Source organism: Prunus mume, linkage group LG6 (assembly GCF_029339155.1).
Source record: "Prunus mume cultivar Tortuosa linkage group LG6, ASM2933915v1, whole genome shotgun sequence".
NCBI lineage: Eukaryota > Viridiplantae > Streptophyta > Magnoliopsida > Rosales > Rosaceae > Prunus > Prunus mume.
This window is the reverse complement of record NC_142703.1, coordinates 7,805,066-7,817,756: the sequence shown is the minus strand read 5'-3', so window position 1 is coordinate 7,817,756 and position 12,691 is coordinate 7,805,066. Positions and strand designations below refer to the sequence as shown.

General features: G+C 38.8%; 2 protein-coding genes and 1 long non-coding RNA gene across 4 annotated transcripts; all 3 read left to right on the top strand.

The window, feature by feature from the left end:
• The first annotated feature begins 103 nt into the window (after positions 1-103).
• APG3 (Peptide chain release factor 1) lies at positions 104-4,502 on the top strand. Of its 2 annotated transcripts, none has more exons than XR_016127753.1 (15): positions 104-331; positions 481-537; positions 1,068-1,148; positions 1,261-1,318; positions 1,424-1,527; positions 1,703-1,754; positions 2,055-2,104; positions 2,433-2,498; positions 2,577-2,741; positions 2,843-2,915; positions 3,025-3,157; positions 3,368-3,425; positions 3,602-3,649; positions 4,014-4,089; positions 4,210-4,258. XR_016127753.1 is itself a non-coding variant. In XM_008236786.3 (15 exons), the coding sequence occupies exons 1-15, from the start codon at positions 191-193 to the stop codon at positions 4,279-4,281; spliced, it is 1,242 nt and encodes a 413-aa protein (XP_008235008.2). In that variant the 5' UTR covers positions 104-190; the 3' UTR covers positions 4,282-4,502. The 2 variants fall into 2 exon arrangements, 1 of the variants encoding a protein (XP_008235008.2); XM_008236786.3 differs by having other exon boundaries at positions 4,006-4,089; positions 4,210-4,502.
• A 646-nt stretch (positions 4,503-5,148) lies between these two features.
• LOC103333878 (catalytics) lies at positions 5,149-10,800 on the top strand. Its single transcript, XM_008236787.2, has 15 exons — positions 5,149-5,591; positions 5,701-5,773; positions 5,887-5,908; positions 6,014-6,092; positions 6,273-6,305; positions 6,784-6,932; positions 7,140-7,296; positions 7,630-7,870; positions 8,086-8,327; positions 8,505-8,768; positions 8,875-8,985; positions 9,348-9,572; positions 9,660-9,863; positions 9,957-10,133; positions 10,246-10,800. Exons 1-15 carry the CDS (start codon positions 5,232-5,234, stop codon positions 10,447-10,449), a joined length of 2,541 nt encoding a protein of 846 aa, XP_008235009.2. The 5' UTR covers positions 5,149-5,231; the 3' UTR covers positions 10,450-10,800.
• A 614-nt stretch (positions 10,801-11,414) lies between these two features.
• LOC148916008 (uncharacterized) lies at positions 11,415-12,691 on the top strand. The gene is made up of 2 exons (XR_016128175.1): positions 11,415-11,849; positions 12,068-12,691. It is a non-coding gene; the product is annotated as an uncharacterized LOC148916008 (long non-coding RNA).

The window sequence follows — 12,691 nt, the reverse complement described above, 5'->3', positions numbered from 1 at the left end:
AACGTTATTCCGCGATTCGGATAGGATATCCCAGTAACCAAACAAGACTTGTAAAGGGAGCTTTATCTTTTCCAAACACCACGTGTTCGTTCCTTCGCGGTTACCCCATCCATAACTTGAAAAAACCAAACCAATTTTCTTTTCCTACCACTTCGACTGGAGCGCGCCTTTTCCCTGTCCTCCTACTTCCATGGCTGCAATGAGTACGAGCTCCACCACACCCGCTCGATTGCTTGCATTTCCATTACGACACCGTTTCCACGACCATTCGCGGAGTTCCCTGGCCTTTAATAAACCTCCTCCAAAAGCTCATAGACTCATTTGCATGGCGGTTCGTACATCACAAAATAATAATAAAATAATTCACAGTTATTAACTTCCTTTCTGTAATTATATTTATTTAGTGATGGAAATAGTTTTCCCAAGAAACAAACAGATGCTGTAGGACTCACTTTCTTGTGTTGTTTTGTGAAATTGTAGGAGCCCTATTTGATTACAAAGCTGGATTCTGCCGAGAAGACATGGAAAGATTTATCGGTATGATTCTCACACTAAAATAAATTATAATGTTTTGGGTTATCGAGCATTCTCCCTCTCTGTGTGTGTCTGTGAGCTTTTGAATTACTATCTAAGTATATGGGTTAGGGTTTTAGGCAGGGGTTTATGGGTTTGTCTGGTTTAGAATTTGAATGGTTTGGGAAGGTTGGGAATATGTCATTTTGGTCATTAATTTTTTTATGGCAGTGATTGCAATTGAGGGACCATTTCAGAGAACTCTGGCATGAAACTTTGACTCAAAATTTTATGGTTCCTCCTCCCCCCTCTTTTGTATGCAATAGGCGATAACTACAGACTTTCTCTCGAATGATTTAAATCTAAGACCTAGTACCATTACGGCATTTCTGGACCATGCCATCAAACAAAGGATTAAGAAAGGCCAGCATAAATTGGGTTTAATTGGTTTTTCAGTATAGAGTATTGTACTATGCTGCTGCACGGTTAGTTATTGCTGTTGTTTTCTCTACATTTGAGTGTACTTAATAAAATAAAATAAAATAAAATTGCAGGTTAAGCTGGCTGATCCAGACGTCGTGTCAAATCCTAGTGAATACCAGAAGCTGGCACAGTCCGTGGCTGAGCTTGATGAGGTGATGCAGTTTATCTTTGCTACTTCTCGTGCCAGGTTTTACTCGTATGTTCTTCTTGAATTTCATTTCAGGTTTTCACTGACAATATTTTGCCTTTGTTTTCTTTGGTCAGGTTGTGACAATCTATAAGAATTACAAAGACTGTGAGAAGCAGTTACAAGAGACAAAAGGTTTACTCTAACTTGTATGCCTGTGTAAAACATTTCTTTTGAAAATTCTGGAGGTATTCACTAACATTCATTCTGATTTTTTCCCCCTCTTAATCTATATATCAGCTTTAGCAAAAGATGCTGGCAATGATGAGGATATGGCAGAGATGATATCTTATGAAATTGAATCTTTATCCAATCAAATCAAAGAACTGGAAGGGAAGCTCAAGGTACTTTTACATGCATAATGGAGTTATTTATTTATTTATATTCTCTGGTTCTTTTGATAGCAAATTGGTATTCTTGACTACTTTGATCTATGATTGTTGTTTCTCGTATATAATGTTTTTCCTTTGCCATATTCTGAAATATCCATTGGGATAACGTTCCATTTTATGCTAACAGATGCTACTCCTTCCTAGTGACCCTCTTGATGCAAGAAATATAATGCTTGAAGGTAATCTCATACTTGCCCTTTAAATAAATTGTTCTATTTGATTGCTTGCAGACGACATGATTTTTAACAATGTAAAATGTTCTCTCTGTTTTAGGAAGAGATATGCAAACATTGGAACAATATATATGCGGCGGAGGTGGAATGAGTGATTAGCTTTGACTGAAACTGTTCCTCCCACATATATATTGTTCCCAGTGGACATAGATCATCTTTATTGAGTGCTTTGCTAATTGTTTGCAATGCTGGAGGTTGTCTTTCCATTTCATTAGGACTAAAAAGCAGTATTTTCCCTTGCTGCAGTAAGGGCTGGTACTGGTGGTGATGAAGCTGGAATCTGGGCAGGTGATCTTGTAGGTATATGTTTCTTTTGTCCTTTAAAATGTAAAGAATGTCCCATTATTATTGAGTTGCATACAACAGAAAAATTAGTAAAAACAAAGATAAATCATACTATATTCATGGGTTATGTTACAAAACAAAGTACATGTTTTTGTATCTCTTATTGATGTGCCTGTGCAATATTTCTTTTCTTTTCATGTTTTCTTTTTAAATGAAAAGCCTCATTGGCCAAAAAGATATTTCTTGCAGTATGAAATCTTCTTCTCAAGTCGCTTCTGAGCATACCTTGATGCTTCTGCATTTTCTTTTTCTGTTTCTTTTCTGTTTTTTCATATCAAGGTTCGTATGTATGAGAAGTACAGTGAGAGGAATAATTGGAGGTACAGCGCAGTTTCAAGCTCAGAGGTATGTCTCACTGACATTTTTAGAGGTATATCCTGTTGCTGTTGACATGACTGACACAGATTTCTTGCACTCTTTCAGGCTGAAAAAGGAGGATTCAAGACCTATGTGATGGAGATAAAAGGAAAACGTGTATACAGCAAATTAAAATATGAATCTGGTGTTCACCGGGTTCAACGTGTTCCTCAAACAGAAACGCAGGGTCGTGTGCATACTTCCACTGCAACTGTTGCAATCATGCCAGAGGTAGCTTATATTTACTTGTCACTGTAATCTTTTGTGGAATCCTTATGATCAAGCATTTCTGTTTCTTGACTTATTTGTGCTTGTTCAATTCCTTAATATAGGCGGATGAAGTTGAGGTGGTTATTGACCCAAAAGATATTGAACTGACAACAGCAAGGTCTGGGGGTGCTGGAGGTATTAATGTGCAAATGATATAATTTTCTCAATTGACTTAATTTTCCATGCCTCACTCTTCGGAACAGGATTCCGCGTGAGTTAAGTCTCATGCGTGATTATCATGCAGGGCAGAATGTCAATAAGGTGGAGACAGCTGTTGATCTTGTCCATAAACCAACGGGCATCCGCATCTTTTGTAGTGAAGAAAGGTCTCAACTCCAGAACAAGCATCGTGCCTTTCAGTTGCTGCGAGCAAAATTGTGAGTACTGATTTCACCATGTTTTAGATGTCCTCAATTTTGTAGTCTGATTGGTATATTTATTGTTACCTTTTATGAAATGTTTTGGTTTTTGCATAAGATTTTTGTTACAGCCGCTGAGATGCAAGCAATCAGCCGGTTTACACGTAATGCTCTTGTTTGTGCACAATTTTTCTTCGGTCCATATGATGATCAATGACATTGTTGCAGGTATAAGATAAAATTGAGAGAGCAGCAAGAGTTGATTAGGAATCAACGGAAATCACAGGTATCTTTTAGCTCAGAGAATAATTAAGAGGCATGTGAGATTGCAATATCTCGGGTGTGAATATTTGCCGTCACATATATGCTATTCTTTGAGATTAGGGTATGGACATGGGAGCTCTAGATTATGGTTTTAGGCACTGGACTAAACTATGTGATGTTTATATTTCTAAAATGCAGGTTGGTACTGGTTCTCGTGCAGAAAAAATTCGGACATACAACTTTAAGGTACTGAAAAAATTGGAGTTTAGTTTGGTTATATATGCATGCCATAGTTTTCAAAATTTTCACCTTGGAAGTTTCCAAGCGAGGTTGATTAACGATTGATAGTGTGATATTTAAATTTGACTGGCTAGGGTGCTGCTTAAGGAATTGCGATTTTCATTGAATTATTCAATTCAAAAGCTTTAGCACTTAGGCGTAGAGGGCCCAATATGTATATATAGCTATTAGCACTTATGCTAACCAATCTGATACTAGTGTCCAACAATTCTGTGAGATTACTTGCATGTTTTCATTTTGTTATTTCATAAGATTGGGTTATGTTTCTGAAAGTTAGCTACTCTTTTTGTTTATTGAATTAGGACAATAGGGTGACTGACCACCGGTTAAAGACGAACTATGAGCTCACCTCTTTTCTTGGTGGTGATATAGAGAACGCAGTTCAGGTATGGTTTCCACAGCATCCTCTTCTAAGACATGCCCTTTTCTTAGTAAGTATTATTATAGGCATGAACTTATATGCTGGTTTTGTAACAGTACGTTTGCCATTACCCACTTTCCTGCAGGCTTGTACTTCCCTGGAACAGCAGGAACTCCTGGAAGAACTCGCTGAATCTGTAGGAGCTCCAGCTGGCTAATTTGTAGCCTTCTGTGATATCTATACCGCCGGACCGGATAATCAGGAAATCTTTGCTGGAAAAAAAATTGTTCAAAATGGGGCAGTCCTATATGATTATCCTGGACAGGCATATATATATATATATATATATATATATATATATATATCTTAAATTTCTTGTTGACAGAGGTTAAATAGCTGAGGTCCAATTTGAATCTGGAATTTTTGTATTCCGTTATATCCAGAGCTTATATGTACAGATCAAATTTCCATGTTTTAATTTTCACAACGGATTAATTCCAGGACAGAGTTGACATTGCAAAAACTTTTATAGCTGCAAGATCAAACTGCTTATTTGGGCCATTAATCTTAGAAAACAATCCAGGTAAACAACTGGGTTTGCGTATGGCCCAAGCCTTTACGAACCAAAGTTCCTTCCAGGGGTCCCTCCTGCTGGATGGGCCCAATTCTTGTTTTCACTTCTCTTGTTGCTCAGGTGAACTCGTGTTGCGGGATTGTCTGGAGGTAGAACCCACCTAGAATCCTGAATGGGTCATCATGCTGACGTGGACATTCCAATTACCGGTGGTTTTTTGTATATATATATTTTGTCTTCTTTTGAGATATAATTGACGGTGGATTATTATTAATTAAGTGTAGTGAACAAAATTAACTGGCTAATTAGTGGTATTTATCTTCAATTAGTTGGAGTATATCTCTGATTGGATTGATAATATATATTTGTTGCAACGGTATAGCTTTGTGAGGGTATTAGTCTGTTGTAAATAAATAAAAAACATAATTAAGTGTTACTAATATTAGTTACCACTTCCACTTATCACAATCCAAAGGCATGAAAGCTGGGCCACCAGTTCATCCGTGCAACAGTTAACTCTGCTTTGCTCCACCCGTCAAACAAGCCCAAGCTCCACATGGCCCTCTCTGCCTCTTCCTTACCTCTCTCCACACATGGCACCACCACCTTCGGCAATTCCTCTTTTTAAACCGTCATCATCCCCACCACCAAGCTTCTCTTCTTCTTCTCTGCTTCTTCACAATTCTATGCTGAAAAGGATTGCTTTCTCTTCCTCTCTCCATCGCTTCCTCTCTCACCCAACCAAACTATTGCCTTCCTCAACAACAACCCAACATATTTCCCCTGCTCATTTTCCCGCACTTTCCTCCCTCATTTTCCGTCGACCCGTTTACGCTTCCAAGCTTCTCGCCATGGCTGAACAGACTTCCAACCCAGCTTCGCAGTCTCACAAGCACACCAATCGCCTCGCTGCTGAGCACAGTCCATATCTTCTTCAACATGCTCACAACCCGGTGTGTGTTTGATTCTCAATTCTCTCTGAATCGCCTCGCTTTAGTTAATTTTAGTTTTTTCTTGATTTGCTCCGTGACCTGATTGGGGCAAGTTGACTACTTTAACTAGGTTGATTGGTATCCATGGGGTGAAGAAGCTTTCGCCGAAGCTCGAAAGAAAGATGTGCCCATCTTCGTATCAAGTAATTTTATTCTAGTGTTAAACTACCCATGTTTTGTTTTCTTTGGTAGTCAACTGATATGTGATTCATATGATCGATTGCTCATTGCAAATGCGTTGATTGTATATGCAAAGTCGGATACAGCACATGTCATTGGTGAGATTTCTCATCCAATCTTGAAAGTTGATTAATCTACTGGTTAATATCAAGGTGATAATTGAATGAGATGAACTAACTAGTTGGTGTTTAACTGTCAATAAGGTGCCATGTTATGGAGGTTGAGTCTTTTGAGGATGAAGGGGTTGCCAAATTGCTGAATGATTGGTTTGTTAGTATCAAGGTGAGTCCAATTTGTTAGCCTCACAGGATGTACGTTCTGTAGTTCGTGAGTTCAATTTCCTCTTTCTAATATTTTAGTTATTTCAGTTTTCGGAAAGAAACAAAATGAACCTTTTTTTTAGAATCTTATTTCTGGTTTTGTCATTCTGTGTTCAATTTATCTGACGTATCAGTACTGCAGGTGGATCGGGAGGAAAGACCAGATGTGGATAAGGTGAATGACACAAAGTAATAAACCTTTGAAGTTACCAGCATTACTTCGAAGAAAAGTTATTAGCCAGGCTTTCCAAAGCTCTCTAATATATGACCTGCGTTCTTTTCACTTTTAGTTTCTTTATGTTTCAAGTTGTTGTGCTATACGTTCAACTATATTGAAGGTGACCTCTGTGAGGTTTAGTACCTTAGTAATGCGCTTCTGAATCCTGTATTTACTTACAGGTATAGATGTTTTATTAAGGTAATACATTTGGGCTAGACTTTGTTTTGGGTCGAAATATTTCCTAGCCCAAATCTAAAGAAGAAGAAAAAAATGTTGAGTATGCATTTGAATACAGTGCATACATTTTTGGCATCAGTGGTTCTAGTTTGGAAATAAGTACTTTTTTAAAAATAGAACAATAAATTTTCACCAGTTATACTGGTATCATGATGTGCTAAGAACTCTTTCTTTGTTGTTTTCTTCATTCTTACAGGTATACATGACCTATGTACAGGCTCTGTATGGTGGTGGAGGTTGGCCGCTGAGTGTCTTCCTTTCACCTGATTTGAAACCTTTGATGGGTGGAACTTACTTTCCCCCAGATGATAAGTTTGGAAGACCAGGATTTAAGACTATACTTAGGTGAGGAGACGGTGGTCTCTGAGACAGTTCAACTTATCTCCTTTACCCCTCCCTGCCCCTTCTCTTCCCATGGTTCTCTTGATTGGCAGAAAACCTCGAAGTTACGACACAAGTGATTGTTGAGTTGGACTCTGCATGTTACGTGCACACTTATTGCTATTGTTTATTTTGGCCTCCACTCTCATTTTATTGTATCTTCTGTTTCAGAAAGGTGAAAGAAGCTTGGGATAGTAAGAGGGATATGCTTGTTAAAAGTGGAGCATTTGCAATTGAACAGCTATCAGAAGCATTGTCAGCAAGTGCGAGTTCTAATAAGTTGCCGGATGGGCTTCCACAACATGTGTTGCGTCTATGTGCTGAGCAAGTATGCATCTTTACATTGGGAACTTTCCTATGTTTATCTCGTCCATGGTATACCTACTTTGAGTTTTTTGTGTTGCGAGTAAACAGTCTGCTAACCCTCCCTCCTTCCTTTATTTTTTCTTTTAAATAAGGTCATTCCAGAAGGAGACGTCATTACTTTTCAGAATAGAAGCATGCATTGAAAATTTGGGGTCAAAACATAACTCAAACATTGTTGGTTCTCTAGTTGTAAGAGAACATAGCTGTTGTGTATTTGCATTGGTTTGTGGCTGTTAATGCTTGATCGAGATATTTATTTATTTATCCTGATCCTCCTGCTTCAATGTGTTTATAGCTTTCTGAAAGCTATGATGCAAAGTTTGGTGGGTTTGGATCTGCCCCAAAGTTTCCTAGACCAGTTGAGGTTCAGCTCATGCTTTATTACTCAAAAAAGTTAGAGGAAGCTGGAAAGTTGGGTGAGGCAAAAGAAGGTCTGGAAATGGTTTTCTTTACCTTGCAATGCATGGCAAGAGGGGGTGTCCACGATCATATTGGAGGTGGCTTCCACAGATATAGCGTTGATGAGTGCTGGCATGGTCAGTTTTTCTTAAGAAATCTTTTCTGTCAATAGTTGGTGTTTATTAACTGATAAGACGTCCTCATATAGTGAACTGTTTATTCAATCAAATGCCTATGTCTTATACCATTATACACTTTATAGCTTACCATGTGCCGGCCCCAACTCCTCTCCTCCTTCGTTTTCTTGGTTGTTTCTGTAACAAATTGTTGAAGCAGTAGTGTTTTATTGCAGTCCCCCACTTTGAGAAGATGCTGTATGATCAAGGGCAGCTTGCCAATGTTTATTTAGATGCCTTTTCTATTATCAAAGATGTCTTCTATTCATATATTGCTCGGGATATTCTTGATTATCTAAGGAGAGACATGATTGGACCGGAAGGTGAAATATATTCAGCAGAAGATGCTGACAGTGCTGAATCTGAAGGTGCTACAAGAAAAAAGGAAGGAGCCTTCTATGTTTGGACTAGTCAAGAGGTTTCTCAGTGTCTCAACCTTAAATTGACTCATTTGATTGGTGTTAATTCTACTTTTTCAAGTTCCCTGTGGATCTTGAAGTAGAGAACGCTAAGTATGAGATATCTGCAACATTTTATGGTCATTAGTTACTCTATTCTTTGTCTCCCCTAATGTTAAACTGGTTATTGCCACTAGGTTGAAGACATTCTAGGAAAGGATGCAACTCTTTTTAAGAGCCACTATTATATAAAACCTTCGGGGAACTGCGACCTTTCTACAATGAGTGATCCTCACAATGAATTCAAGGGAAAGAATGTACTTATTGAGAGAAATGACTCTTCTGAAATGGCATCAAAATTTGCAATACCTGTTGAGAAATACCTTGATATTCTGGGCCAGAGCAGGCAAAAGCTTTTTGAAGTAAGGTGTACTCGACCAAGACCACATTTGGATGATAAGGTGTTCTCTCTTAACACAATGAATAAGATTGTGGAAGAAACAACCTCATACAGTTTTGGTTTTTCTCTTATTTAAAGTACAATTTGATAGATTAGGTTCCTTCTAGGTAATTGTTTCATGGAATGGACTGGCTATCTCGGCTTTTGCAAGGGCTTCTAAAATTCTCAAGAATGAACCTGAGGAGATCAAATTCAACTTTCCTGTTGTCGGCTCTGATGTAAGTTTATACCATCTTTGAGTTCATCTGTGGGTAGCTTATGATTTGTGTACTGTTTTTTCTTATCCTTTTCCAAGTAGCTTGAGTTGTGGAGGAGAAGGTTCTGTAGTTGTGGCTGTCATGTTGACTGTGGCAGACATTTTAAATTCCTCCACGAATAGGCTTGTGCTCTGAAAGCTTTAATACCATAGTGGATTGAGTGGTCTTGTACTCATAACTGTTTGTTCATCGGATAGGCAGCTGTTAGGTTTAATGATTTGACACAGGAGGTGACAATGTTGTATGTGGCACATACAATTTATTTATTAATTTCCGTTATTCATATTTTACTGACCATTGTGGTTTATTACATCCAAAATTAGCCAAAGGAATACATTCAAGTTGCAGACAGGGCTGCATCTTTTATCAGGAGACACCTTTACAATGAGCAAACTCATCAACTACAACACAGCTTTAGGAATGGCCCATCTAAAGCGCCTGGATTTTTAGATGATTATGCATTTCTTATTTCGGGGTTGTTGGATCTTTACGAATTTGGTGGTCAAACCAACTGGCTAGTTTGGGCAACTGAGCTGCAAGACACCCAGGCAAGAACTGATATCTGCCATTTCCAAGTTGTGTAGCTTTCCACTTTCTTCTTTGTTTTGATGCTAGTTTACTTGAGATTTTTCTAGGATGAATTATTTCTTGATAGAGAGGGAGGTGGATATTTTAATACACCAGGAGAAGACCCCAATATTCTCCTTCGCGTGAAGGAAGATCATGATGGGGCAGAGCCCTCTGGAAACTCAGTTTCTGTGATCAATCTTGTAAGATTGGCATCCATGGTAGCTGGCAACAGGTCTGATCATTACAGGAGGGATGCAGAGCATGTTCTGGTTCGAGTTGCTTAACCAAAAATTAAGTTTTTATAAGTTATCTGGGGAATCTGTCTCATCTGCTGCTCACTTGCTTATTCTCTGCTTCATCAGGCAGTTTTCGAGACAAGATTAAAAGACATGGCTATGGCGGTACCTTTAATGTGTTGTGCGGCAGACATGCTCACTGTTCCTTCCCGAAAGCAAGTTGTCTTGGTTGGCCATAAGCATTCTGTAGAGTTTGAGAACATGCTTGCCGCTGCTCATGCATCATATGACATCAACAAAACAGTGAGTTTGGGGTTATGTCTGAATTCACAAGTTCATCTTTTCATACTCTTGTATCCAAGTCTCTTGCGATTTCCAAAAATAATATTACTTTCGTGATGCAACCAAATGGCAGGTTATTCACATAGATCCAACTAATTCCGAAGAGCTGCAATTTTGGGAGGGCAACAATAGCAACATCGCCCTCATGGCAAAGAATCATTTTGCTGCTGACAAAGTGGTTGCTCTTGTGTGCCAAAACTTTACTTGCAGTGCTCCTGTAAATGACCCCGGATCCCTCGTGGCTTTGCTCTCCCAGAAATCATCCTCATCTGCATGAGTGTAATTGGAATAGAATATCAACGAAGGATACTTTTAATGTATTTAGCATGACTTTCGTCTCCCTTGGGACAGTGCAGTAGTATGTTCATATGGAGTCGAGACAGATTTCTGTCATGTTGCTCGATACTATAATGGGTGTGGGTGTATAGGACGTGGAAGGAAGATCCAAGATAGTGTTTGAACTCATCTATTTTTTTATCTTTTGGTTTTGTTGGTCTCTGGTCACGGTTGAATATTGTGATTGTGTATGGGTGAGGAGGAAAGTTGAAGTTTATAGAATAAGTTGTGTAAAATGCAAAATTTTCTTAGCTCTATTTATCAAAGAAAGGAAAAAAAGTTGCAATGCTCATCGGACTACCACATTAATACTTGAGCAGAGCTTTTATCTTGCCTGACAAGTCGAGGATTTGCTTGTTTTTTACTTCGTTTTGTATGGAGTGATAATGCAGGAACTCTAGTTTTCGTGTCTCTAAGAGCATCTCCAGCGCCCAACCCAAATTGGGTGAAGGGCTGCCAGAGAGAGCCCGAGGAAGCTCCAGTGCAGGGCCCGTAGCCCGGTTTCGAGGTGGGTCCCACCAGCCCGAGGAAGCCTAAGGGCAAGTCTTGCTCGAGCCGAAGCCCGAGTTGGGTGACGCTGGCTGGCCACGCCGACGGGCGAAGGCCACGCCGACGCCACCGACGCCACCACCGACAGCCCAATGGGTGTTTGCCACGTGGCGCGACGGGACTCTCCGATGACTTTTTCCAGAACCGACGGTCCTCGCTTTTTGGCTAAAAATTGAAAAAAATCGAAAAAATTCTGAAATTTTTTTTAAAAAATACCCAAAAATTCTGTATTTTTTCTCTATAAATACCTAACCATTTTATTTACTTTCCACACTAAATCTTCATACAATTTCTTCTCCATCCAATATTTTTTACTCTTTACTCACATTTCTAAAACATTCCACACCAATTCTTCATACAAACTTTTCTCCTTCCAATATTTTTTTATCTCCACTCACATTTTTCACTTCCACACCAATTCTCCATACAAACTCTTCTCCTTCCAATATTTTTTACTCTCCACTCACATTTTTCTACTACTTTCCATTTGTATAAAAAAAACGAATGACATCTTCTATTGAAGTCGGAGGCTCGTGGTCAACGAATGAAGATATTGCGTTGTGTCAATCTTTGGTGAACATTAGTCATGACCCTATCACGGGCAATGAGATGAAGTTTCATCACATGTGGAGCAAAATTCATGGAGAATTTTGTCAAAGATCGGGTTCTATTCGGACCGAAATGGCGTTGTCTAGTAGATGGAAACTTCTGAATAAAGAGTTAGGGAAATGGAGAAATGCCTTGACAAAAGCAAAGGCGAACATTCAAAGCGGTCAAAATTTGACCGATGAGGTAAAATATTTATAATTGCCATTTTAATCAATTCAATGTCACTTTTTATTTATTGCATATTCTATTTGTTTTTCTTGCATATTTTTTTTTCTTGGTGCACCTTTAATTTGTCTATATTTTCTTGCATAATCAATTTTATTTTTGCATTTCAAAATAGTTTATATTTTCTTGCATAATAATTTTTGTTTCTTGCACTTCCAATTATTTATTTTTAATAGATGATACAAGCACAAATGTGGTACGGTGCCATGGGGCAAGGCAAAAAAAGTTTCGTGCATTTCCATTGTTGGGAAATTGTGAAGGATTGTTCGAGATTCAAAATTATTCCCACCGGTCCGCCGATTGTGATGAATGAGACGCCACTCCACGATTCTCCATCAACCGATTCTCCATTGGACTCTCCAATGGAAACGGAGTCACCATTTGTGCCACGTCCGCCAAGACCTATTGGGAGAAAGGTGGCAAAGGCCAAGAGAGAGGGCACTTCGACCAATGAATGTGTACAATTATTGGAGCAAATAGCTAAGAGCACCTCACTAAGAATGGAGAGAGACTTGAAAAGAGATGAAATGGACATGGCACGAGAGGAAGCATTTGTTCTGCAACAACAAATGGCACAAGAAAAAGACATAGATGATAGAGAGATGAAAATCATGGCCATGGATACGAGTCATATGTCTCCCGAAACAAAAGCCTATTTGAAGCTACGACGAAGAGATGTGATGAGAAAAAAACTTTTCAATGACGACGGACCTAGCAATACGGATTGGTTAAATGATGAAAACCATTAGGTTGTATTGAAACACCTTTGCCATATGTTGTATTGTTGTATTATCCTTTAA

Excerpts from the sequence above, each read along its gene's own strand:
- LOC103333878 (XM_008236787.2), top strand. The coding sequence starts at position 5,232 with ATGGCACCACCACCTTCGGCAATTCCTCTTTTTAAACCGTCATCATCC. Across the intron at positions 8,328-8,504 it reads ATGTTTGGACTAGTCAAGAG|GTTGAAGACATTCTAGGAAA; the intron begins GTTTCTCAGTGT and ends TATTGCCACTAG. Across the intron at positions 9,864-9,956 it reads GGGATGCAGAGCATGTTCTG|GCAGTTTTCGAGACAAGATT; the intron begins GTTCGAGTTGCT and ends CTGCTTCATCAG.
- APG3 (XM_008236786.3), top strand. The coding sequence starts at position 191 with ATGGCTGCAATGAGTACGAGCTCCACCACACCCGCTCGATTGCTTGCA. Across the intron at positions 1,528-1,702 it reads AACTGGAAGGGAAGCTCAAG|ATGCTACTCCTTCCTAGTGA; the intron begins GTACTTTTACAT and ends TTATGCTAACAG. Across the intron at positions 2,499-2,576 it reads GCGCAGTTTCAAGCTCAGAG|GCTGAAAAAGGAGGATTCAA; the intron begins GTATGTCTCACT and ends GCACTCTTTCAG.